We start from the raw sequence: 27,987 nt of genomic DNA, 5'->3' as shown, positions 1-27,987 counted from the left end.
CGCACGCGCGCAGGTCGCGGGACGCCCCGCCCCCGCCCCGCCCCCGCCCCTGCCCTGGGGAAGGCGGTGGTGAGGGGCCTACGTCAGCCGCGGGAAATTCCGCTCCCGCCGGGCTGCCCGCGTCTCAGGCCGGCCTTCGCTTTGCCGTCGCGGCGCTCCGCCCCCTGCCCCTGGTTCCAGCAGCCTGGACGGGCGACGCCGGGTGACCGAAGCGCGAGAGTTAAGCGGGTGGGAAGGTGTGAGCCGCAAAGCCAGAGGAGAGCGGGAAGGAGGAAGAGGAGGCGCCGGGGTGGTCAGGGAGCCTGGGGGTTCTGCCAGCAGAGGTTCCTCGGCCACCGGACTGACTGACGGGCTGACTGCCTGCGGCGGCCTCCGGTCCGGACGCTTGGAACGGTGCGGCGCGGTGAGCGGAGCCATGGCCTCCGGTGAGTGTTCCCGGCGCGGGCTACCGAGGGCCGGGGCGCGGGCCGGGCCCCGTGCGGGGAGGCAAGGCGCTCGTCCTGGGGTCTTGCTGCTCAGGGTTTCGGGGGCTCAATTTTGGTTGTTGCGCATTCTGTCCTTAAAATTGCGTCTGGCAAATTGTCAGCCTTATTAAAAAGTGACCTGGTTCAGGGTTTGCGTGCGAAATCAAAGTCACGCTCTGTAATTTGATGCTATTATAATAGCCGGAACCTTAGAACTTCCCGACGACTTGGTTTTAGGATTAGAGAAGTAGTAAGAATAAAAATAAAAGCAGACGAAGCGTTCCCGTGTTTGAAAATTGACTTATATTGAAATGGTGGCTTTACGTTTTAGAACAGGAATGAGGAACCTTCCGACCTCAGGAGAGGTCTGTCTTTCTTAATTTCATCAGTTGCCAAGAGGCGATCGCTGGTCTGCTGACAGTTGCACAAAAGGCGGTGCGGCTTTGAAAATCACCAGTGCTGTTTTAACAGATCATAAGTGGAAACGTTGCTTCCACAAAGCGGATAATTTTTACTGTAAAGTGCGAACTTTCTAGTTTATGGAACAGAAGTCGAGTTTTGTTTTCCTTTGTTGGATGGAAGGGGGAAGGAAGATTTTTAGAATCCCCGTACTTTAAAATACGGGTAGGAATGAAAACAACTTTATATCACTTAGGTGAATATTTATTTTTAGTCAATAAATGCCTGATTGTCTTACTTTGGGGGAGACCAGTTTCCCAAGAAAATGCTTTAAAGGGTAAGGGAGGGATCTCCTAACCAGCCACAGGTTGGGTCAGCAGGTAGCCTAAGGGAAGTAAATCGAGTAGACTGCTTGCGAGTGGGACCTCTTCTGGTCTGGCAAGGCTCCTTGGGGCGCTTTCCCGGCAGAGGGAGCTGCGTGAGCAAAGGTAGGGAGACCTAAAAATGTGCATTAACTCTGAGCTAGGAGGTTGAAGATGGAGGCTTGTTTATGCTTGACCGGCATCCTCCCTACTCGCGGGTACAGTGACCCTCGGTAGACGGCTGATGACTAGCAGAGAAGAGGAAGTAGAGAGCGTAAAGGACTTTTTTTTTTAAAGGGTTGAGCAGAACAAAGCTGTAGCTACTGCTGTAGGCTGAAAAGGAAATTGGGGTGGTTCACATGACATTTGATTTCAGTTTGTCTGTGGTTTTCATGTGAGAATACAAGTGTAGTTTAAAATATTTCAACTTTCTCTTTACCCACTTCAGTGTCCCCATACTTTCAGATAATCTTGTAAATTCGTAAATTCAAAGCATGTTTAGATTAAAAGTGCTAAGATGACTTGAAGTATTTGGTTAATTTATTGGTCACCAGAAAGACTTTGTATGAAAGTTAAAGAATGGCCAGTATTTTAAGTAAAAAAAATCTCAGCCTGCTGGCAATTTAACCAGACTTTGATACGACATGAATGTAACACGTCTCATTCTCTCAAAAGAGAAAGAAAAGAGTTAGCCATTTGCACAGAGAGTATTGTCAAGACCCACATCATTTTAAAATGTGATAAATTTACATTTGTTTAATGACCCTATGTTTTATGCTTCTGTGAAAATTGATTCCCTAAATTGAAGGGGAAAAAAATTTTTAAGAGTGGCAAGTTATAGGGTAATTTTTTTTTTGGCCTTTTTTGGAGTTACATTAAAATGGTACTGTTTAAAATAAAACACATTGTTTAAATTGTAATTTGGTTGTGTGAAAACAGCTAAGTAAAAATTTTTAAAAGGAAGCTTAGTGTACTTTCTTTAATCACTTGTTAAGACCTTAGAGAAAAAGATTCACTAAATTATGAACTCTCATCCTGTTTGAAACAGTAATTTAACTAAAAGAGTAACAAAAAACAAACTTTTGCTTAATTTATCATTGTTTAGTTTACAGTCTGCAGTATTTTTGACTACGAAGCATTTAAGACTGTTTCTTCATTTCTCACCCGATGTCATATATAAATAGATGTGTGTAGTTGAATATGTGATCTGTGTAACACAAAAGTAACAGATCATAATCTCATAAATAAAATTATATAAGTGCCATTAATAATTGGGGCTTTAATGTGTGTATGATTCTAAGTTTTGTTCAGTTAAACTTTCAGATTATTTAGATTTCACAGTTCAGGTTCTATTAAGCTGTTTTTATTGTTTTAAAAAAAATTATACCTTGATTCTAGTCTTTTGACACAATTAAAATAGCCATTAAGAAAAATGTTCCCAGTCCCATTCAAGGTATGTATAGTTAGGCAATCGTTGCTCTTATATATTTATTCTATTCTGCTTGATATAACTAAAATTGGCTTATTTTTGTCTGAATTTAAGCTTCTCATTGTTCCAATAGAAAGTACGAATGTTCTTGTGTGCATATAGCTCTGTTTACTAATAAATAGTACTGTCTTTGGTAAAATATGTTTTAAAATTTAGATAATTTAATTTTAGTCACAGTTTTTAAAAAATTATTTTTTATTGAAGTATAGCTGATTTACAATATTGTGCTAGTTTCATGTGCACAGCAAAGTGATTCTTTTGTTTAATTCTTGTTTTGTATTGAAGTGTAGTCAATTTACAATGAATGATTTGTGTTTTTTTGCAGATTATATCCCATTATAGCTTGTTGCAAGATATTGCGTATAATTCCCTGTGCTATACAGTAAATCTGTGTTCCTTATCTATTTTACATATAGTATGTTTAGTTTTCTTTAGTAAAGTTCTGCTACGTCACGTAATAGGAAGTACATGAAGAAATTGTTTTTGTAAATGCACTACTCATCAACTCTGTAGTGTAAATTTCAAAAGAACTATTTCTCTGGAATAAGGGGGAAAATCAGTATAAGTACGATACAACTTCATCTTTAATGATAGAGCTGGAAGCTGGAATTGATAGCTAAAGCAATGAATTATTTTTTTAAATAAAAGACTAAACACATAAACATGAAGGCTGTTTCAGAAGTGCAACACATGAAAATGTAGAGATGACAGTGGTATGAAAGAATTAAGGTGATACAGAGTGAAGGGAATGAGTGAGTGAATTGCCTGGGGAGGAATCAGATGATGAATCAGAATTAGGAACATCTGAGGTGTGTGTGGTATCGTTCTCAAATACAATTTAAGGGACTGAGAATTTTCTTTTGTTCCATCTTTCATCAGTGTTCTGTGCAAATGATTGTGTTTGTAGGCACATGACTCAAATAATTGCGTTTGATATACTAAAAAATTAATTTAATTCATATTTAAATGAGCATCGGTGATTTTTAGTTTTAAATCTGGTGGCCTTAAGACAGATGATTTGGCCCTGCCATCTATTTTTAATTTGGTTTCTCTACTTTTTTCACCCTGAATGTAAACATTTTTTTTTTTGAGGCTTATTCCTCCACCACACCCTCCCAACCACAGTGGAATCTCTAGCAGTAAAATTTCTATTGCCAGAATTTTATTACATTTTTTATTTACTTTGTGGTGCATACATCAGTCAAATACTCATCTGTAAATTCTCTTACTTGGATTCTTAAGACCCAGTTGAGAGAATCAGCCTGATATATTCGAATAAACCTGGACCTTAGCCCATGATGGACCTGGGTTGGTTTTTATTTCAGTTCTGCCACTCTGTGATACAAAAATGGAAATAACCACTGCAGAGTCTTGTTAGGAGCAAATGAGATAATGCATGCCCATAAATGTTAGTTTTCTTCTGTACTGAGACAGTTTTGGGACTCAGGCCTCTAGAAAACAGGAGCTACTAGAAACACTTGGCACCTGAGCATTGTTTAAGTATCCTGATGATTCTGGAATTTTATGGAACCTTAACATCTATAAAAATTAGAATAGATGCTAGGTAGAAAATATATCAGGAATATGTAAGAATGCCCATTTACTTTTAAACAATTTGGAATTATTTTGTGTATATTTAAACTAGGGGAGTAGAATCTGAGTGATGTTTGGAGGCGGTCTTCTTTGTCCACTTAAATAATAGTAAGCATTCTGGAAAAAAAAAAGTAAATAAAAAATTGCTTCATGGATAAACCATGTGTCCTTTGCTAACTTTACTGATGTAACTTATCCTTCGTTTGATTTCTTTTGAACCTTCTGTGGTAGTCTTTTTCTGTCCTTATGGGAATAGGCTTAAGTTTTCTTGCCCCTTTTTTAATTGGATGCAATTCTATCTATGTAGGAAATGGTAACTCTAAATTTTGATCATAATTAGGAAGAAATGGAAAAACTCACCTGTATCTTAAGTTAAAGAAGATCATCACCATAATTCAGTGGGGTTCCTAGACTTGAGGAGAGAAGAAAGATACTTTCTTTTCCTCCAAAGTGAGTAGAAGTGATATTTGGAAAAGTATATGCTAGCTCCATTTGCTCCTTTAGGTCCCAGGCACTCTGTTATCCAGAACTTCAGTGAGGGAGATGAAGTCTCCAGTCAGTTATTCAGAACTGAGGTGTTGACACGTTGGCTTACTGTGTTGTACGAAGTATTACTGATGATAGTTAAAATGTTAACTCTGTAAAAGATTTGTTTTAAATAAACCAGTGCAGTTGAAGGTTATCTTTATAATAATGAGTTTTTCTCTTGCTTGCGTTTGGATAAGTTTTTTAGAGTGGGAGTTACAAGTAGTCAGAATTCCTCTACCTAGTTTATCCATCACCCTGGCCCATCCTTTACATGAATTTTTGGATTGCTTCTCTAAATATGTGCATTGTTGTTTCCACTACGTTATGTTTTAGAGCAATGGTTCTTAACCAGGAGTGTGTTAGAATTTCTTGGAAGTCTTTTTTCAGAAACATGTCTGGGCTTTAGATGGATTTCTGTTTGTTTTCAGCAAATCTCGGGTGGGGTCAGGACATGTATGTTTTTTGAAAGAGCTACCTAGGTGATTCTGATATATACCCCCAGTATGAACTCTGTTCCAGGAATTTCATTGGCTCTACATACTCACTTGCCTCTACCAAGATGCATTATCTTCTTAAACTAAGTTGCACTTATTTTAACTTATTTGCTGTATCAGTTATTGTGACTTTATCCCCAGCAGCTTTAATGCTTGTTGTTCTTCGAATTTGACCCCTGGAATCCAACCTGTCATATTTGATAATGTTTTTCATAATTTCTTTTTCTTATAACTTCATGTAATTTTGAAGTTTTATTAATGTTAAATGGGATAATTCTGTCCTGTTTTTATGAAGTTTAAAGTTAAGAGGATCAAATGAGAAGTGTATATAAAAGTGCTTTAAAACAACATTGTAATTACTATAAATAACATTTTTTCTAATTGTGATTCCCAGTGCTAGCTATGTTTTAGTTAATAATATGCCTATTTCTGACAATTGATAATCGATTTCTTAACTTTCATTTCAATGTACTTTTTTAAATCTTAAAAACTCGGATAACACTCTTTTTTGCCTCAGTGCAAATGAAAACAAATAGATCTTGCAGACATTTTGGCTGTATTTCTAATGTTACTCTGGTCTATATTAGCATTTTACAATACTGTTAAAAATATAGGAATACTGTTAAAAATATTGCATAATGTTGGTTTAAGAAAAGTACAGTAATCAACTTCTTTAAAACCAATTTTGAAGATATTTCTATGATTTTCCAAACTGTAGTGATTTGAGATAATCTAAGTTAACAATACTCATTTTCCCTACAATTCCCTGATTTACATTTTATCATCTTCCACTCCATAGATGACTGTAATTCACCACTTTTTATCTTCAGAAAGAATGGCGCTTCAAAACAGGGTACTGAGGAAGGAAGTAACTGGTACATTGTTCTGATGCATGATATAAATGATTTACAGCTGGGAAATTCTTTAAAATCATAAATATGGGTAAAGAAATTAGAATATGAATGGGTATGAGGAGTACAGAGGTGTAGTGAATTTAGTATGGTGGTTTAAAAGAGGGGAAGATTATTTCCAGCTGGAGAATGGAGGCTCTTAAAATAGACTCTTGTTACTTGGTTGACTTTTTACCAATAAAGAGCTTTTACAGTAGGAAGAATAGAGTTCATGAATTTTTAAGCACTTGATGTTATATAACTAATATTTATCATTTTTCAAATTTAAAAATCTTTTTCAAAAAGTTTTGTTTAATCTTTCAGTAACTACTTTTCTATTTTCTTATCTAGAGACCTTTTTCATAAACACACTTTCTAGTGTAAGGAAGTGTTGTGTAACCAATGAAATATTTGAATGCTCACTATGAGTCCAGCAATTTTATTCACACTCCTCCCCCCAGAGTTAGCCACTTACCATTAATGATGTCATTCTATATCAACTTCCCATAAAGACATTAAATAAGCAGTGAGCAGGGATTTATTTGACCTTTAATTCAACCACGTTAACCTATTTAATACATCACTTAAAAATTACTGTTGAGTATTTTGAACTTCGTATTGAGAGGAAAATGTACTTTCTTTTAAATACTCCTACAAGGATATTTAAGGATGTGAAATATTTGAAACTGAAATGTGAATTTGGTTATTTGAAATATACAAGGGTATATAAGGGTGTGAAATTGAAATACTCATCTGCATGCCTTACGTTTTTCAGTAAAATTGAAATAAATGTTATGAACTTGATTAGGTCAATGTCAGTATTCCTTGGCTCTTTGTCTTTTGAATAAACAAATAGGTAGTAAATTCAAAAACAAGGAGTCTGACCCAAACAGAATAAAATTAAAGATACCAATAATACTCTACTTAATAACCCAAAGTAGAAAGCATGGAACCATCAATGGTTCTCTACTTTCTCTTAACTCTAATGTTCACTTTGTCACCAAGTACTATCAATTTTATGTTTTAAATAATCCTTCATTCCTATTATCACTACCTAATTTCAGACCTACCCTCATCATTGCCCCCATTACCGTAACAGCTTCTTAACTGATCACTTTATTTTCTCCTTTCTTTTTAATCTGTCCACTGCCACCAGAACGCTTACTCTAAACTGTCAATCTGATCATGTAATTCCTCTGCATAAAACCATTCTTTGATTCTGTCACTCATAGAATGAAATCAAGATCCCCAAATGTACTGACTTTCAGTTCTCTTTCTAAGGATGGAAATATACTCCACTTCCACTGGAGCTGTAGTGTGATTCTTCAGCTCTTTTCCTCTGTGCCACCACACAGTCTTCCCTTTCTTTAGAATGCCTGCCTTTCTCCCTTCCCCTTCCTATCTCCCTACCTTTTTGCTTCATTAACTCTCTTCCTTTGACGTAATTAGACATTTCTGACTCTTTTGCTCTTACTGTCATTTTATGCAGAATTATGTTAGCATAAACAAAATTTTGTTTTTGTTCATTCCCTCTATAACAATTTCTGTTGTTTGCCCCACTGTTCTGTGAGATCCTTGAAAGTAGCAGTTGTTACACCATTTATGGTGATAATTATAAATCACTGATTTCAAGAAAGCATCTGAAATAATAATAGACACCATTTACTGAATATTTGTTATATGCCTGACACTTGATAAGAACCTAACATACGTTATCTCTAGTCCTCACAATAACCCTATGAGGTAGGTGCTATTGTTATTATCCCCATTTTATACAGTAAGGGACTTAAGAGATACAGTAACATTTCCAGGGTTTTCACTGTCAAGATTGGCTGGGTAGGACTCAAAAAGGCCTCTTCCCCATATTTCACTGATAAGACCCGCTTGTGTTAGCCTTTCTGAAGATTTGCTTGCATTCTAACAGAGGATAAGCCTTTAGTCAAAGAAATGGATATCTAAATGAGGGAATTTAGAAATCACTAAACTGAGGAAGGTATTTTTGTTTTTATATTTTAGTGGAAGATATTTTCATACCTCTGAAATAGACACTTTACTAAGTACCTTACTTATAAGCACACTTGAGTGTCTTTATTGAATTGTCATTTCCATGATTTGGATAATAAAAGGGGGTAAAGATACATACATTTTAGCTTTATTGACATATAATTAATCTACAATAAATTGCACATGTTTAAAGTGTGCAATTTTACAACTTTAGACATATGTATACAATTTTGGGCTCATCAACACATTCAAGGTAATTAACATGTCCTTCATCCCTCAAAGTTCCCCACCCACTCCACACCCCTATTCTTAGGCAGCCAGTGATCTGCTTTCTTTCATGATAGATTAGTTTACATATTCTAGAATTTTATATAAATGGAATCATACAGTATGTGCTCTTTTGGTCTGGCTTCTTTTACTCAGCATTATTACTTTGGTATTTATTTATATTGTGTGTATCAGTAGTTCCTTCTAAAGGTGCATGTTTTGAATTATATTTGTTATAAGTAAATAATTTTTTTCTTTTCCTCCATTTTGTCATATACTTTCAAAGAGGTTTAGATGGAACTTACTGGCTTCTTTTGAGCCTGTAGTCCCTTCTGGAACTTGTTTTGGTGTATTATGTATAAGTCTAAGATACCAATGGAAATATAAAAAACTTAACATTTTCTTCTGCAAGGATTTAAATACATTTTCATTTTCAACAAATAGTCTTGTAGTCCATTGCTAAGAATCTAATGTAAAATCAAGGAAAGTCACTTTTGGAGTATAGTATTGTATTTCTGAAGACTATCTTCTTGACCCTTTTGGGGGAATCTTGGGGAAAACCCTTCTGCTTGGTCTCATGTCAAAAGTGTGTATCTCTGAAGTGGTTATTGCAGAACTTTACACTGATGTTAGTTATAGATATTAAATGATAAAATACTAAACAGTAAATATGATTTGAATGATTTGTGTTTACATTGTATGGGAGCTCAATTTGAATGGGAGAGAGAAGTGTCTTTACACCCAGTCTTGAATCATTACATTGCAACTTTGTTACTTAATATTAAAGGGAAAATTTTTTAGCCTACTGTTTTGGGGAAAAAAAGTTAAAATTCATTATTATTTCTATCTTAATCTCACCTTCCCCCCCTTTTAAAATTTTCAGGTGGATATAACCCATATATTGAGATAATTGAACAACCCAGGCAGAGAGGAATGCGTTTTCGATACAAATGTGAAGGACGATCAGCAGGCAGCATTCCAGGGGAGCACAGCACAGACAATAACCGAACATACCCATCCATCCAGGTAATAAACCATTCTCCTGTGTGTTATCTCTTAGTTGCTTCTTAGTATAGCTCCAGCAGTTACCTTAAAGATGCAGCTTCTTCATAGTCATCTCCACTGGCTTCTCCCCTCCTTTTTTTTTTTCTTTTTAATTGATCTGTATTGGATAGATCTCTAGGGACGTTTCTTAAAAATAGTATGGGCTCTTCATCCCTGCAGATAGTTATACATTGTTTCTATATTCATCTAACTAGAGTGATTCTTTAGTGCTTAGTTAGTGTACATTGACAGCTTTTGGAAAATGGTGTCTTTCATGGAACCAAAAGCTAATGAGGAAAAAGCATTCTCTCCTTCCAGGGATGAGCAAAATTGTTCTGTAGATGAAAAACATACATTTGGGAACTCAATTAGAGTTCTCCTACAATCAGTTGGCTAATCTGCTATGGAAAAAGGGAGTATTTTTGTCTTTTTTTTTTCCTCTTACCTTTATTGCCTATCCCTGATACCCTGGGTTGCATTGACTGATTTGAAATATTGTCACTTTTTTAAATACAGTTTTTTCATATTAGCATAAATTTTGAAAGTAGTTTTTGATCCAAAATGACTTTTGTAGTATGCTTTATTTATAACATATACTATATTTATATACTATATTTCATCCGATTTTTAATGAATTTTTTTATTCTTTAAATGCCAATTTAAAACCTTAATGGCAGAATGGATTTTGAAAAGTGTTATTTATTCTTTCATCAACAGATCTTAATTTATCATTTTGTTACTGGATTATTTACAAAGTTTATTCTGTTCAACTTAAAGGAAATGCTAAGTTATAGAAAAAGCCAGTGGCAAAATTACATATTGAATTCATGACTTTTATTACATGTTTTGGCAGCAATATGGATTTGAGTTATACAAGTCTTTTTATTTAAATGTTAAAATGGGAGAGATGCTAATAAAAAGGAGCGATTTTTAACTCTTCTCCATAATTCAGCATATTTTATGCATTTTCTTTAATATTTTTAAGATCTGTATCCCTACCATTCCAATAGGTTCTAACCAACTTTACAGCTTGAGTTTTCCATCAGCCTACCTTATACTTTTAAGTTGTTACCTTCTCTCTTACTCAGAAAGGCTATGAGTACTTTCTGGTTACTCTTCAAATTAAGTTTAAAATCAAAATTATGGATTTTAATGCCCTTTTATCTGCAAAGCCACCCATTCCTGCTTAGTTACCTCGCTCCCTTGTATGCTGGTTTTTACATTCCCTGCTTTGTGCTTGCAAACTTGCTAGCTTCCAAACTAAACATTGGCTTCTCCCCACGTGCTCAGGATGTCCTTCCTCCTCTCCTGTATTTAACCCTTTTCTTCATTCTCTGTGTTCTAGATGTACTTACTGTGTGAAAACTTAATTTTGCAAACCTTAACTGGACTTACTGCCTATTGTACAGTGAACACTTGAGATATGCTTATTGATTAACAAATATTTTTGTGAAATGAAATGTCACATATTAAGTAAAATGATCATATTGATGTGGTATCATTTCCAAAGTGGCTTAAATATATACTTTCAAGGGATGTTTATGGTATAGCTATGAATATAAGAGCATGGCATTCTGTGATTCAACATCTTAATATTTCCTCATGCTCTGTGATAATATTTTGGTATAATTTTTCTTGTTTTAAAATAAGCAGAACCAGATGATATGACTGATTGAAATTAGGACAGAAGATAATATGCCAAGGAACTGAGGGGTAAATTCTTCTCTGCAGGTATTCTCTGAAAAGTTTCATCCAAACTGCAGTTGCCAGTCAATTGGACTTTATCCAGCGCTAACTATATTATATAAATTGAACTCTCACTTAGTAGATCAGTTCTTAATGTGATATATCTGTGGATCATATATTTGATTTACCCCCTTTTCAGATTATGAACTACTATGGAAAAGGAAAAGTGAGAATTACATTAGTAACAAAGAACGACCCATATAAACCTCATCCTCATGATTTAGTAGGAAAAGACTGCAGAGATGGCTACTATGAAGCAGAATTTGGACAAGAACGCAGACCTTTGTTGTAAGTACACAGTCACAGACATTTTCAGGAATAGGATAAGCATAAGATGCTCTTGTTTTCTATCCATGTACATCTGTTATTTTTTAACAGAATAAATGAATTCCTCATCGTACTTCTATTTAGTAAACATTTAAATTTTCTTACTATTTGCATTAGAACTACGCTTTCATTCTTTATTAGTAGATGCAGCCCCTGACTGTAGCAGGAATACTTCTTTATTGTTACTGAAAGTAAACATAAACTTATTTTATACTGTGATTTTCGTTCTTTGAGCAATTTATGAAAGGTTTTCTTTCATGAATTTTTACTCTATCTTTTTGTTAACGGTTAACTTAAAAATTACCAGATGTGAGAAGATCAACTGGAAAACTGGAATTATTATTTGAAAAGGGCAGTTATAAACAACAATTCTTAACAACAGTTAAGATTTAAAAAAAAAGTAACACTTTATGTTGATGAGGCTGCTGAGTGGGTCTGTTCATCACATTGGTGAGAGTATAAATTTTTCTGGTAGGCCCTTTAACAGCTACCTAGCAGAAGCCTGAAAAATATGACTATCTCTTGAACTAGCAATTCTACTTCTCGGAATTTATCCTGAGGAAATAATTTCTAATTAAGCATGTTCAGACACTTAGCTATAATGGTGTTCATGGAAACTCTGTTTGTAATGGAAAAAGTTAGAAGCAATCCAAATAATAAACAAAAGGGGATTAATTAAATAAACTGTTACATCCATTCAGTGTACTTCTGTGTAGCCTTGAATATAACATTGTAAATGTGTCTTTGTATTAAAAGATATTCCCAACGTTTAGGTAAATAAAGTAGGCTTTAAAACAATGTGTGATAACTAGTTTTTTAAAAAAATAAATATGTACATGTATATGGTAATATGAACATTAAGGTGTTGATAGTAGTTGTCTCTGGGTGGGAAGGATTGTGGGGTTTTATATTCTTTTAACTTGTATTTATTTTATAGTTCATTTTTTGTGGTGAACATGTATTGCTTTTGAGGCAAAATGAAACTAAATGCAACAAGAAAAAATTAGTAGCCTCCTTAAATACTAGTAGTAACCACTTAAAAAATGCAGTTTTGAAATATTCCTCTTTCAATAATAACACAAAACATGAAATATCTAGTTATACAAACTGGCAAGAAATACTTCCTGTTTATATTATTTGACCTTCCAACAGCATTTTATGTTGTAGACCACTCCTTTCTTAAAATACTCTTATTCCTTGATTTCTGATTTTGTGAGAACAAACTCTCCTATTTTCCTTCTTTAACTTTTCTGGCTATTCCTTCTCGATCTTGGTTACGGGCAGTTTAATTTTTGGACTGCCTTACTCATGTCCAGTAATGCCCATTGTGGCTGTCCTCTCTCCCTTCAATTCAGGATTCTGTTAAGGAGCACATACTACTTTTAGGTGTCATGCTTATTTAGTCTTCTTCAATTTAGAACAGTTTCCTGGCCTTTTTTGGTCTTTCATGATGTTCACATTTTTGAAGAGTTAAGGTTATTTGTTTTGAAGATTGTTGTTCAGTGTGGGCTAGTCTCAAAGGTTGCTTGTGATCATATCCATGTTACTATGAATAGCATGGGTTGTATTTTCACCTTAACATGAAAGAAAACAAGGAATCTGCAGAGGTAATGCTGTATTGTTCTCAAAATAATCGCTTCAGGAGATGTGATACTAGTTTTTCCCATTGTTGATATTCTTTGTGAAGAAAAACTGCCATCTTTTCCCTACCCAACTTGAAAAATTACCACTATATAGACCAGTGGATTCTTATATTCATTTTGTTATAACTGAATGCTAGTCCACTACTAGCAATCTTACTTTAATTTTCAAATTGACCCAAATTTGACCAGTATAAGCCCCCTCAGACTGTTTCCTTTGTCCTGATGTGTCCTCATCTTTCTTTGAGCACCTCTTTACTTTCTGACACAGCAAAGTGTTCAAGACTTACTTGTACTTTTCTTGCCCCAGCCTTGAAATCATCAGTTTTTTCTAAGGATCCCTAGTACCTTTCAGTGGGGAATGGTAATAAGTCTGATGGCCTCTTTGACATAGTCCCTTAAATATTTCAAAAGCACCTTAAATAGAATATGCCCCAAACCATGATATTACCCTGATCATATCTCTTTCTTCTCAAAACTGGTCCTTCAATGTACCTTATCTTAGTGGTTGCTGTAAAAGTGCCAAAGGTGTCATCCTTGACACCCCCACACACACAAGTGTACACATTAAAGTCACTGATGGGCACCTCCTAAATAGGTCTTGAGTCTTTCCACTTCTCTCAGTGACCTCTATCACCGACACACTAATTGATCAACTGTCTCCCACCATAGGCTCCTGTGACGTCATGTATATCTCCTTTATAAAACATATCATGGTTTCAGTTTAGCATTTTTGTGTGTGATTACTTAGTATCTCTCTGTTTCACTAGACTAGAGATCAGCAAACTTTTTCTATGAAGGTCTAGATAGTAAGTATTTTAGGCTTTGCAGGCCCAGTGGTCTCTGGTGCCTCAGCTCTGCTATTGTAACACGACAGCACCCAGAGGAAATATGCAAACAGATCAGTTTGTGTTCCAGTAAAACTTTATTTACAAAAACCAGTGGTAGGCCAGATCTAATCCATGGACTATATTCTGCCAACCCCTACATTAGACTTCATGAGAGGAGGGATTGTGTATTCCTAGTACTTTCCAGAGTTTTTGGTACATAGTAAGAACCCCAAATAATCTCGATATGATCCATGGTTTCCTCATGTCAGAATTTCAGAAATCCCTGCTATTTCTAATATTGTGTGACTAGCAGTCAAATATGGTTTTTCAGATGAAACAAAATCATGTAGAATATAAATATATTAAAATGAAGAATTCTTTAAAATCTTTTGTCAAGGAAAAAAGTAAGAACCAAGCTAAGAATCTTTCAGAGAAGTGGAATACTTTTGAGGAGGGTTGTAGTTTCAGGATTTCAAGAAAAAATTATGAGTTCAAGGTTTGTTTTTTAATTACTGGAGGCAGAGGAAGGAAATATTAAAGGTAATTTACGTGCTAACAAAATCACAAGCGTGGTGAAGGTGAAGAGCATAACATGAAGGTAAACAGGGCAAGCAGCCTCCTGTTGAGAAGGTCCATATGAAGTTTGCAGTGAGAGTAATGTTATTATAACCAAGTTTTGCTTCCTTATTCACACCCACCCAACTTTAATGATGTCATGGTTTTTCCATGTGGGAACAAGTATGCTGGTGGTGGTAGGGGAGTTCCCCCCACCATCATCTGTACTACACATATGCAAATTTGTAATATTTGTAGCTGTTGAGAAATTTTCCATAAATGACATTTTGAAACTTGTGTTAAATATTATTGTTACCATTAAACATCTTTCTAATGAAAATATATATATATATATTTCAATGCTTTCTGGTGATGAATAATTACTATTACTTCATATGATATGGCATAAAACATATTCCACTGCTACTAACAGTGAAGTCATTTGAAGTAAAAAAAAAAAAAATCAGATGTCCATGGAGTGGAGAGGTTCAGATGTCGAGGGCTAGCAGGCACTGTAGCAAACTGGAGAGCCCTGCATAAATGGGGCCACAGGTGCTCAGCTCTGGTCAGGTGTTTCTGTGTCAGTCCACTGTTGTTAGACCTTAAAATGTTCTAGAGAAGCCAGAAATCTAGATGTTTATATGTGGTTATCTGATTTTTAAATGTTGGTTGTCTGTGCACATTTTTTTAAAATGTTAACACTTTTATGAGCTCAGCAAAACCATACCTGTAGGTGTTAGCCTGTGGGCATCTTTTCCAACTTTTGCTTTACATTATCAAATATACAGATTTTACTGATTTGAGGTGAATTTTAGCTTTTTTGTGTCAGTTTCCTATTAATCTTTGTCTACTTCAGTATATTTGACATAGACATATTAGTAAGATGTAATTGTAAAAGACTGTATGTAAAAGTGGTATATACTACTTTTAACAGTTCTCTTAAAAAATATAACCCCACTTTTTTATCCTCACATTTTTATAATATGATGTAATTGATGACTCTTCAGTGTTGGATATTTGCTTGATTTTTATAATATTCTTCAGTAAAATCTCATTTATATATGCTTGTGTTTAACCATAACATAGTTTGAAAGTTCTGTGTTTTCCTTCTAGTTTTCAAAATTTGGGTATTCGCTGTGTAAAAAAAAAGGAAGTCAAAGAAGCTATTATTTCAAGAATAAGAGCAGGAATCAATCCTTTCAGTGGTAAGTATATTTGATATAATTGTTTCTATTATTTGGATATTGTCTTACTTGTGATTTCTATTTGTATCTTGAACCTATGTTTTAAAAGTTGTCTTAAGTTCTGTGTTCACTTATATACTTGTTGTCTTCTACCTGTATCTGAGGAATCAAGTATATTTAAAATCTTTTAGTGTTGAAAATCAATTCTTACAGAGACAAGGCTTTCTACTATCAGTAAAGAGTGTCATTGTTTTCTGTAAGAAAACCTCAAAAATATTCAGATTCTCTTTGAACTTGGCCTTCCTTTTGCCGCTCCAGCAGACGATACACACATACCCCTTACCGAATGTTGAATAGGCACTGTGGATATAAGGTATTGGGGTGTGTTTAACTCAAGGGTATATTCAACGGTGAAACTTAAATTAATCCCAGTGTGGAAGTAGTATAGAAATAGTAGAAGCTATATAAAATATTTGCATAGTGCGTTTGTGTTATGGCTAGATATTTACTGTCCAGTGGGTTTTGTTGGGGATGAAACCACCTGGTGTTAGCACCTGGAAGTTGTGCCACAGTTGCTACAGAATAGGCAAGGGGCCATATTGTTTGAATAGAAAAATGACTACCAGGCTGAATGCTGGCATCCTACACTATGGTAGTCTCTTTTGTAAAGTCATCTGCAACTACTTAAATATGCATACTTTGGGTATTGAACAGAGTATTCTGTGGTTTGGATAGATTGTAATCTATCTAGTCATCTATTAATAAACATTTAAGTTATTCTTGTTTTACTAAAAAAGCTTTATTTTTTATTATTATTTTTATACTGTGAGCTCTTGTGTGATTATTTCCTTAATTTTTCTGTGCCCTCATTTCCTTATTTATAAAAGTGGAGATACTAATAGTACCTACCTCCTAAGTTGTTACAAGAATTAAAAGAAGTAACAACATGTAAAGCATTTATTACGTACCAGGAGCTATTATAAGTGCCACATGAGTGTATGTTATTAATACCATGTCTTGTTCTGGGTTGCTAAAAACAAAAACAAACTAAAAAAACCCCCAAACTTCCATAGATGGCCTATGTGCCTTTTTCCTCCTACACCTTCCTTTTTAATGCCTTGTCCACTTAAATCAGGAGATGTGGATTTGGATTCCAGCTCTGCCACTTATATGTGCTACCTGACTTGGGAAAGTTATGTAACCAAAGCTTTGGTTTTCTGTTCTGTAAAGCAATGTTACAATGATTAAATAAAATAGTGTACATAAAGTACTTAACATTTACTCCTTGACAAACAAAAAATGATAAACAGTAGATATTATTTATAATCTCCTTATTTTATAATACATTATTCCTGTTTCATACTACATCTAGATTTGATGACCTCTTTAAAAGTTGTTCTTTTACTTTAGCTATGAATCAGAATTTTAAGTGAGGAGAGGAAGGTATAGGTCACGTGGTAGAGCTCATGCTTAGCATACATGCGGTCCTGGGTTCAATCCCCAGTACCACCTCTAAAAATAAAGAAATAAATAAACCTAAATACCTCCCCCCACCAATCAATCAATCAATCAATCACTCTTTCAAAAAATATTTAAAAAAAAAAAGAATTTTAAATGAGCATACTCTTGACCCAGAAATTTTCTACTTTTGAAAATTAATCCCAAGGAAATAATACCTGATGGAGCTAGGACTTAAACACAGGTAGCCTGGCTTCCAGGCTCCTGGTCCTATCTCTGCTGTGCTGCCCAGTTAAATATAGATTTGGGAAGAGAACAATCCTGCCAGTTGATCATTCACAGTATTTACGTTTTGTGTTTAGTTGTTTGTTTGTTCTTAACATTCATTCCTTCCCCTAGTCCTTTTGCTGTCTCCCTAATTTAGGAACTTATCTCATAATTTGAGTTGTGTTAACTCCCTCCCCACCATTAGAATAATCTTAGAACATATTATTGTGATTAAAAAGTTGCAGTAGCTCCTTCAATAGTTTAAAAAGTAAATGGCCCTGAATTGAAAGTCATGTAGCTCCAACATACCTTTCCTACCATCTCTTCCACTATTCCTCTTGAACCCTTTACTATTCCAGAAAAACTGCTTTGGCCACCTACCCTGACCATGTCGCAATCAGTCTTCTCCACTCTTCTCACTACCGTTGTAGGAATGTCAGCTTGCATCATTTTAGCCTGGACCATTGTTGATAGCCTCTAAACTTGTGTTCCTGCCTCTGTTCTTGATCATCCTCCTGGCAGTGTTTGTACTCTGCATCCAAACACATTCTTCTAAAATCAGTGTGAATCATTTCAGAACTCTCCTTATTATCCTTCAGTGGCTCCAAATAATCTTCAGCAGTGATTCTCAGTTTGAGTGTGCTTAGGAATCCCTTAGTACTTGTTAAAAATGTAGATTCCAGGCCACATTTTCACTAATTTGATAGATTGGTGCAGAGCCTTGGACTCTGCATTTTAAGAAGCCTTTGTCTAGATCCATGTTTCTTGCCTGCAACTCACAGTAGGAAATAGATTTTATTTCTCTGCTCAAAACACACAGATGTGCACCGATACACATAGATAAAAAATATTCTTACTGTGTGCAATATACTCTCTATTCAATTCCTTTTCATTTGTTTTTTTTTTTAAGAAAATGCATGTCTAACCCAGTAAATTAATTTTATAATCAGTGGATCCCAAACTACAGTTCAAAAATCTCTGCCCTAGTTGATTCTAACGCAGGTGATCCATAGACCACACTTTGGGAAACTGATACACTTGATAAATTCAGTTTCTCAAGCATGGCATTCATAGTCCTTCATAATCTGATCCTTGTTTTCCATCCCAGCATCATCTCCAGCTTTCATCCTCTCTGTCAGCTCTCAGTCCCTCCTTCCCCAACAGAGTGCAAACATGCATGCTCTGTTTTTGCCATGTTAGAAGAGCCATATTTTTTATATGTTATTATACTTGCAGTTCCCTTGTGTGAAATGCTTTAATCTACCTGGTGAATTCTTTCTGCTCATCCCTCAGATTGAAGGGTCACTTCTTTAACCTTTCTGTGACCTTCTCTGACAGCAACATATTTTATGTTTTCTCAAAGTGCTGTACATATTTCTAATACAGTTTGCTATACCTTATTTACATGTTTCTCCTTCACTAAATCGTGAGACTCTGAAACGTGGGGACTGTCTTCTATATGCATCTCTGCCACCTAATCCACTGTGTTAGCTCTCTTGAGCTAGTAGGTATTATAATTGGTATAAAAAATTTAATCCCTACTTCCAAAAGAAATAAATTATATTGTTTTTCAGATAAAATGAAATTCTTATTACATATATGCTACTCTTAGGACTAAGGAGTAACATTTCTAAAGATCAATTAGGGAGAATAGTTGTTACCTTGTATGTATCATTTTCATCAAGTGTAAAGGGAAATTTTAAACTAGTTTAAGAAAAAATTAAGAGAATTTGATTGGTCTCATGCTTTCTTTTGCTAGATTTTGCAACTGAGTACCATTTTTCACAGTGCAAAATAAAATGAGGTATTTCATATTATAGAATGATATGTATATATTAAAAAGCCTACAGCAAGCATTACGCTAAGTGTAGGAAACATTTAGAAGCATTCACTTTGAAGTTAGGAATGAGAAAAGGATGTGTATTCTTGCCACTGTTATTCAACACTGTAGTGGAGATTGTAGCCAGTGCACTGAGACCTGATTGAAAATGAGGAGATAAAACTATAATTATTGGAAGCTGTATTTATAGTGAAAATTCAAAAGGATATACAAATTATTAAAATAAGTTTAAAAGTGTGAATGCATGTAACGTACAAAATTAACGTACAAAAGCCAGTTGCTTTTCTATACATCAGCAAATAAAGGAAATATTGTCAAAATATAAAATGCATAGCAACAGATGTAAGAAATGATGATTAAGATTTCTTTAGGGAAAATTATAAAATTTTATTATGTGCTAATAGAGAACACCTAAATAAATGGAGAGGTATATCATGTTCTCTAATATCAATATTATCCTTAAAGATGGGTTTTTCCCCCAGGCTGATACAGTGAAATTCCAGGCTCCCAACAAGATTATCATTAAGTACGATAAGATGTTTCTGAACAGGAAAAGGAGGGTACTTTATAGAAGATGAGAAACTGATCTTATCAGATATTAGGGTTTCCTATGAAGAAGTACTAATGAAGAGGTTAATACCCCAAGTGTTGGGGTAACAATAGACAGATTGGCCAGTGGAGTAAAACTGAGAGCACAGAAACAGACTTGTGAAAATATGAGACTTTTGTATGTAACAGTGGTAGCATGTCAGTTCAAGCGAAAGGGAGGAAATACTTGGTAAGTGAAGCTGGAAAAAATGGTTATTTAAGTTGGTTTCCCTATTTCTTGCCATATTAAAAATAAAATCAGCTTTCAAATGAATCAGAGGCTTTAATGCAAATCAACACTTTAGAAAATTCTTCGTATAGAACACTGGTAAATAGATTTTAGTCCTTGGCACGTAGAAAGACAGGACACAAAATGTTTTCTATAAAACAGTTGATAAATTTGATGATGTTTTAAATTTCAGTTTACTGTATTTTTCAGTTCTAGAATTTTGTTTGGTTCCTTTTCTAATAGTTACAAGTACTCTACTGAACTCTCAATATTGTCTTCATCTCAAATATATTAAGTATAGATATTTTAAATAATGTGTCTGAAAACTTCTTTATTTGGAACCTTTCTGGTCTGTTTCTTTAGTCTGTTAACAATTTCTTTTCTTTTAAAGAAATTGCTTTGTCTCCTCTATGCCTGCTTATTTAAAATAGAATACCAGTCATCCTATATGAAAAGTTTTTAGTTCTAGGCTGTTACCTCCCTTCAGAAGACTTTCTTTTGGTCGGTGGCTGGTCTCACAGCAATCCCGCATCATCTAGTATCAGTGAATGATTTAGGTTGTCTGAAGCTGGGCTTTCATCACTGTGAGGTCTGCTATCTTTCCATCCAGTTCACCCTCACTCCTAGGGTACAGCTCCTCCAGAGCCCCAGTCAGAGCACCAGGCATTTATCAGATCCTCCATCTTTAGCAGACCCTGAACTCCTTTATTTTTCACCTACAGTCTTTTGAGAGTTCATCTCAATTTCTCATCCTCTTAGCCACCTTTTACAAAATTGGCAGGCTGTATCTGGAAAAACAAGTTCTCTTATTCTGAACTCACCTCTCTGGGTTTCTGTGATATTGTGATTTATAATAAATACATCTTCATTCCCATTCCTCGTTTATTACCCAGTTTATTTTTCTTTTATGTACTATTTTAAAAGATTTTAAATAAACTTTTCTTAAGGCCTCGTTTATATACAGTAGGATCTACCCAGATATATATAACACCACCATACAAAGTAAAGAGTATTTCCACTACCACCACTAACTACTCCTCCAAAATTTCCTTGGCCCACTCCCCAGTCAATTCCCTCTTCCTCCTCTGGCCCTAGTCAACTATTAATTTGCTTTCTGTTGCCATCAATTAATCTTTTCTAGAATTTCATATAAATGGAAGCATATGGTATATATTTTATATTCAGTTCCTTTTTATCACATCATGTTTTTGAAATACATCCGTGTTGGTGTATATATCCATAGTTTGGGTTTTTTTTTTTTTTTAATTCTCTGGCTGCCACAGTTTGTTTATCTATTCACATAGGTTTGTTTTTAAACTTGTCAAAGCACTTTATTAATTTATCTTTTTGTGTATTGATTATTCATCTTTGGAGTTGAGAAACATTAATGTCTTAAACTCTAAATTTACGATGCTATAAAAAAATGATTTTGAAGAGATATACCTCATTGCCTACATAATTGTGCCAGTAGAGTATGCTGCTGTGGTACAGGTGTTTATTTCAAAACATTTGACCTTTTAGTTGCTTTTTGGTTTTTTAGTCTCTTTCAAATGCTAGGCTTAAGAATGCTGATAACGGAATAATTTTTAATGTTGTGATAGCTACTAAGACTGTGAGTGTATTTTAAATAAAAGCAGTCAAAATTACTTTGTCATTTTCATTAGTTATTGCCTGTAAGACTAAGAACTTGGGTTTTAACTGTTTTCAAAATTTGTATTTCAAATTTTAGTGCTTCTTGAAAAATACAGGTTTTTAAATAATTTAATATGTGTATTTCACACTTTTAAAAAATATGGATATGCTAGTTGTGTGATTGCTACACTTTAGTATTTGTAAAGGCAGTAATGTTTTCCTCTGACACTGGAGTTCTTTTAAAGAGCAATTTAATAAACTGTCATTATATTATAGTCTGTTATAAAGAATGTTTTTAAAATTTTTTTTCCGAACTATAAAATTTTCTTGCTATGGTTTTTTTTTTTTTTAACAAACTTAGTTTGCTCATAAAATTTCTTATGGAAACTACCTTGCCTCATCTAGTATCCTTTTGGTATTTAATCCCTAACATATTGATCTAAATTTTAGTAAATATTCCCTTGTATGTCATTTTTATGCAAAATATATGTAAAATTTTCTAATAGAGTTCACTGTTTAAGAGCATAGCCTCTGGATTCAATGGCCTGAGTTTGAATTCCTACTCTACCACTTCTTAGCTGTGTAGCTTTGTACAAGTGATTGCATTTCTTTAAAATCAGTTCCTCATCTGTAAAATGAAGTCATTCTTATAAAGAATTTGGAGATAATTTACAGAGTCCTTAACACATGACTGGGCTAAATACATATATGTTGAATTAATGCATGAATGCCTATTCTCAGCTGTGTATAACCTGCAGCAATTTTTGTAAAAATTTGATTAATGTCAATCTGGGATTCTGCTCTAAATTTCAGATGACTGGGCTAGTTACTTCCTGACCATGGCCATACCTTAAGTATGTTGAATAGTGACTATATGATGAAAAGGATAAAAGGCAGTCTTGAGATTGTGTACCATTCTATTTTTGTTAGTGCAGATGTGGTTGCTACTCAAGGTTATTGGCTATATTGGGCAGGGAGGATGACTTAGCAAGATTTTAGTTCCATGTGACTGTTATATATTCTTAAAAAAAAATGTACTGTTCAGTCCCTGAACAACAGCTGCTTGATATTGAAGATTGCGACCTCAATGTGGTGAGATTATGTTTTCAAGTTTTCCTCCCTGATGAACATGGTAATTTGACAACTGCTCTACCTCCTCTGGTCTCTAACCCAATTTATGACAACCGTAAGTAATTTATTTTCTTGTATTTGTAGACTTGACTTTTTAAAAGTGACTTTTTAAATATTTTGTTAATTAAAAGAATTTCTTCATTATAGGAAAAATTCAAACATTACTGAAGTAGATAACAAGGAGAGCAAATCTCCTATAATCTCATCCTCCAAAGATATTTCACCAGTTTCTTCTACACACATGCACACAGATACCACATCATCATCATTATCATCATTCACATAATATATTTTTGGCAAGTTTTTAAAAAAATCACTGATTGTTTTAAAACTTCTTTTCCCTTTTAGCGTTGTATCTTGAACCTTTTTCCCTTTCAGGCAGCTTATTCTTTTCAGTAGCTGCATATGTCCTTACATGGCTGTATCATACTTTTATTAAATCATTACCCTATTACAAGATTTTTGGTTTGTTTCCTTCTCAATTTTTTTCTTTTTGCTTCAACAAATTTATACTGCAATAAATATCCTATATGTGCATATCTTGTGCCAATGTCATAAATTTGCAGAAGTAGAAATGTTAGCAAATGCTAGATCAAAGGATATGGATATTTATAGTTTTGAAAGATTATGAAATTGCCCTCAATTATTTGTGTGTGTGTATATATTCCTATATAAGCGCCCACCAGTGGTGTATGATCATACCTGTTGTGCATGTAGAAGGACAGAACACAGGGCTATAAAGGTAGATCAGTAGCCTTATCATGGAGGGCTTTGAATGCCAGGGAGTCACTGGAAATAATATCGACCAGGTAAGAGGAAGCATGAAGATTGCATTGCCATAGGGTGGTGGTGATTTTAAAAGATTAATCTGATGACAGGTGTAGGACAGATAGGAAGAATCAGAATTCAGAAGCAAAGACATTTAATTAGAGGACATGTCATTGCCTAGAAATGAAATCATAAGGCTCTAGACCAGCTTGAGCAATGCTCTTAAGAAAGGAAAGGGACAGATGTGGATAATTTAAGTATCTAATGTCCTTAATTTATTTATACACTGAAGTTTTTAATCTATGCTGTTAATTGTTTTCCTAAAATTCTATCTATCAAAAAGGAATAAAACATATTACTAAGGTAGCAACTCATTAAAAAAAATCCTTTATGCTTAGGTGCTCCTAATACTGCAGAATTAAGGATTTGTCGTGTGAACAAGAACTGTGGAAGTGTCAGAGGAGGAGATGAAATATTTCTACTCTGTGATAAAGTTCAGAAAGGTATTTTTTTGTTTGTTTTGTTTTTTTGTTTCACTGAATTCAGAATATATTTTAGATCAATAGATGTATTTTACTTTGTTTTCCCATTATTGTTTGCTTTCGTATTCACTAGATGACATAGAAGTTCGGTTTGTGTTGAACGATTGGGAAGCAAAAGGTATCTTTTCACAAGCTGATGTACACCGTCAAGTAGCCATTGTTTTCAAGACTCCACCGTATTGCAAAGCAATAACGGAACCTGTAACAGTAAAAATGCAGTTGCGGAGACCTTCTGACCAGGAAGTCAGTGAATCTATGGATTTTAGATATCTGCCGGATGAAAAAGGTATGACTTTTTCGTGGTAATGTATTATATATTTCTTAAAGTTAGTCGTGCTAGCTAATAACATTTTCTTGTAAGATACATTTGCATTACGCTTATGTTTATTCATAATTTGCATTTCTTTTCCTGAAAGTTTTTGGTCGATTTTATACTGACTGATCTTTGTGCTCTTTGCATCTCTTTATTAGGAAAGAAATCTGGAATAATTTCAAAGTATCCAAACTGTTTATCAAAATTTGTTTTATATTTGAGATTCATTTTGGTCCTTATTGTATGTACCCTTTTGATAGACAGCAAACTTGCCATTGAGAAAGTGGTCTCCATTTTGGCCCTTTTTGCGTTAATTGACGTTGGTGACTTGTAGGTGCTATAAGAAAATGAGTATTATAAACTCTTTTTTACTAAGAGAAAAATATCCTTCATTATTGACTTGGAACACACTTTTCAACACTTATAAATCCATATTACGTACATTTATTTAAAGCATTTTCTATATAGTAATAAAACATCTATATATTTATTAGAGGAGAGGAAGTGTAATCCTGTGATGATTCACATGGTTTCTCGGTTTCTTTCTAACCAGATACATATGGCAATAAAGCAAAGAAGCAAAAAACAAGTCTACTCTTCCAGAAACTGTGGCAGGATTGTGGTAAGAATATTTAGGGTGGATTTGTGATTTAAATAAATTTGGGGTTTTTGTTTTTGTTTATTGGTTTTATTCAGTTTTCCAAATTTTAACTGAGACAGTTGTTTTTCAAATTACATTTAATAATGGAAAAAATTTATCACAGGAGTTACTTTTCCTGAAAGACCTAGACCTAGCCCCCTAGGATCAACTGGAGAAGGAAGATTCATCAAAAAAGGTATTTTATTCCCTATAGAGTATTCCTTGTGATTAGAGAGACCAGTGCTTTGCACATTCTTAGGAGTGAAAACTGCCTCTTTGATATATCCCACTCCTACGTCTTTTTTCATGTTCTGAATATTGGATGAATTGATCTCAGCTTCTGAATGTCCTTTTTGGTAACTATGTATATTTTGGGGGTTTATTGTTTGAGAAATTGCATTTTGTTTATATGCTGGTAATTTTCCTAATTACAGTGTGTCATGAAGAAATGGCTTGTTGCCTATCTTTATTTGTGAAGTTTTACTGGCACACAGCTCATTCGAATGAACTTTGTTTATGGCTGCTTTTTTTTGTATTATAGCAGCAGTTCTAACAGAGGCTATGTGGCCTACAAAGCCAAAAAATGTACTGTCTGACCCTTAGGAAAAAAGTTGCCAATTTCTGATTTAGACCATTCAAGCAGGGTTAATTGGAAGTCCTTTTTTCTTTTTACATTCTTAAGTCAGTGCTTTATCCTGGTTTAATATGTACAGCAGTCATAAAACAGGTCAGTAAATACAGAATCCTTTATTTTTTTCTGACTGGGGATTTTGTAGTACCTTTAAGTTATATCTTAATATAGCTTAGAAAGTTTATGTGGATTTTTCAGTTATCCCTAACCACTGTTTCCTCCAACCCTTCATTTTCTCCTAAAAGTGGAGAATATAAAATGATTTTGGCTGTTTAGAGACCCAGTTACTGAAATTCTGGTATTTGTCACCATTCAGAAACACCTTTATAAGGCCTCAGAAGCTAGATTTTCACATTTAACTGAAATGAAATTATCTATGCCGAAATAACTTACCAAAGTATTTTATAGATGTTTGTAAAAACAGTAAGTATTAATAATTCAGTTTTGGACTCATAATAATTTTAGTGCTATTTAACATTTTTATTTGAAATGTTACGTCAGTTTCCTTGAAACATTTTTATTTAGTGTATTCATGTAATTTTAATTTAGAAATAATGCTTTTTATAATTTTGCTTATTTCAGTTTTGTAAAAATACATTTCCTCCCCCACAGAATCAAACTTGTTTTCTCATGGTGCAGTTCTGACAGAAACATCCAGGCCAGTTTCAAGTCAAGCAGAATCCTACTATTCCTCATCTGTGTCCATCTCAAGTGCATTGTCACATCATGCTTCACCCATACCACCAGTGGTACCTCAGCCTTCTTCAAGCTGGTCATCAGTGGCCCACTCCACCTCACGCTCAGTGAATACAAATTCACTGAGCAGTTTTTCAACAGGGGCACTTTCCTCTAATTCACAAGTTATCTCACCATTCCTGGATATGTCTGTGAGTGATCTGAATGCTTCTAGTACCTGCATTTATAACAATACTAATGACATAGGCAGAATGGAAGCATCATCCGTGTCACCAGCTGACTTATATGGTATTTCTGATGCCAGCATGCTGCCTAATTGCCCTGTGAATATGATACCGCCCAGTAATGACACCATGAGGGAGACTGATAATCCGAGACTTGTGAGCATGAATCTTGAAAACCCTTCCTGTAATTCATTTTTAGACCCAAGAGACTTGAGACAGCTCCATCAGATGTCCTCTTCCAGTATGTCAGCAGTCGCCAGTTCCAGTACTACTGCTTTTGTCGCACAATCAGAGGCATTTGAGGGATCTGACTTTACTTGTGCAGATAACAGTATGATAAATGAGTCAGGACCATCAAACGGTACTAATCCAAACAGTCATAGTTTTGTTCAAAATAGTCAGTATTCAGGTATTGGCACTATGCAGAATGAGCAACTGAGTGACTCATTTGCACTTGGATTTTTTCCAAGGTAACTTGTAATGTTTAAATTGTGAGCAAGAATTAAGTCTAAGGTTTGCAACCATTTTGATATTCCGTATATAGATTCTGTGTTCGATATTTCTCTGAAACTATAACACAAGGATCAACTGTAATTATAACTTTAGGTATGTAGGGGATTCCTCTAAGTCTTGGCTTGGGAGCTTCTCATTTTGCTGGCAGAATTTGTTGGGATATAATGAAAGATGAATGCTCAGTGCTTAAAGCTGCAGCTGAAAGAGGGATGAACTCATTCCCCAACTTCACGAAGAGCTAGGAAAAGTCCAGCACTTACAGATGACTTATGCTTTAAAAGTAGATAATCCACACAGACTGAACTTCTAGGCTATGATGCATTGTGAAATCCTACATGCAAAGAATGTTTATTTAAACTAGTACATATTTCAGCCCAGGTTAAATTATGTGACCATAGAAAGTGTATGATGAATCTGTGACATGTTAAATATTGAATAAAATCAGTTTCTCCATTAAAAAAAAACAATTTTGAGTATGTAGAATACAAGTTGGAAACTGTCATAAAAGAAAAATTCTCAAATAGTCATTTAAAAGGGCTTTAGTATGGGGGAGGGTATAGCTCACTGGTAGAGTGCATGCTTAGCATGCACGAGGTCCTGAGTTCAATCCCCAGTACCTCCATTAAAATAAATAGATAAATAAATAAACCTAACCCCCCCAGAAAAAAAACCTAAAAATAAATAAATAAATAAAAGTTT

At 34.7% G+C, this 27,987-nt stretch overlaps 1 protein-coding gene across 1 annotated transcript; it reads left to right on the top strand.

Annotated features, from left to right (window-relative positions):
* Nucleotides 1–49: 49 nt before the first annotated feature.
* Nucleotides 50–27,987, top strand: REL (REL proto-oncogene, NF-kB subunit). Its single transcript, XM_006201575.4, has 10 exons — nucleotides 50–425; nucleotides 9,374–9,516; nucleotides 11,420–11,568; nucleotides 15,746–15,837; nucleotides 22,876–23,016; nucleotides 24,128–24,232; nucleotides 24,345–24,557; nucleotides 25,138–25,206; nucleotides 25,349–25,420; nucleotides 26,468–27,987. Exons 1-10 carry the CDS (start codon nucleotides 416–418, stop codon nucleotides 27,247–27,249), a joined length of 1,776 nt encoding a protein of 591 aa, XP_006201637.1. The 5' UTR covers nucleotides 50–415; the 3' UTR covers nucleotides 27,250–27,987.

The sequence above is a fragment of the Vicugna pacos genome, chromosome 15, assembly GCF_048564905.1.
Source record: "Vicugna pacos chromosome 15, VicPac4, whole genome shotgun sequence".
Lineage (NCBI taxonomy): Eukaryota > Metazoa > Chordata > Mammalia > Artiodactyla > Camelidae > Vicugna > Vicugna pacos.
This window is presented reverse-complemented; position numbering and strand designations above follow the sequence as displayed.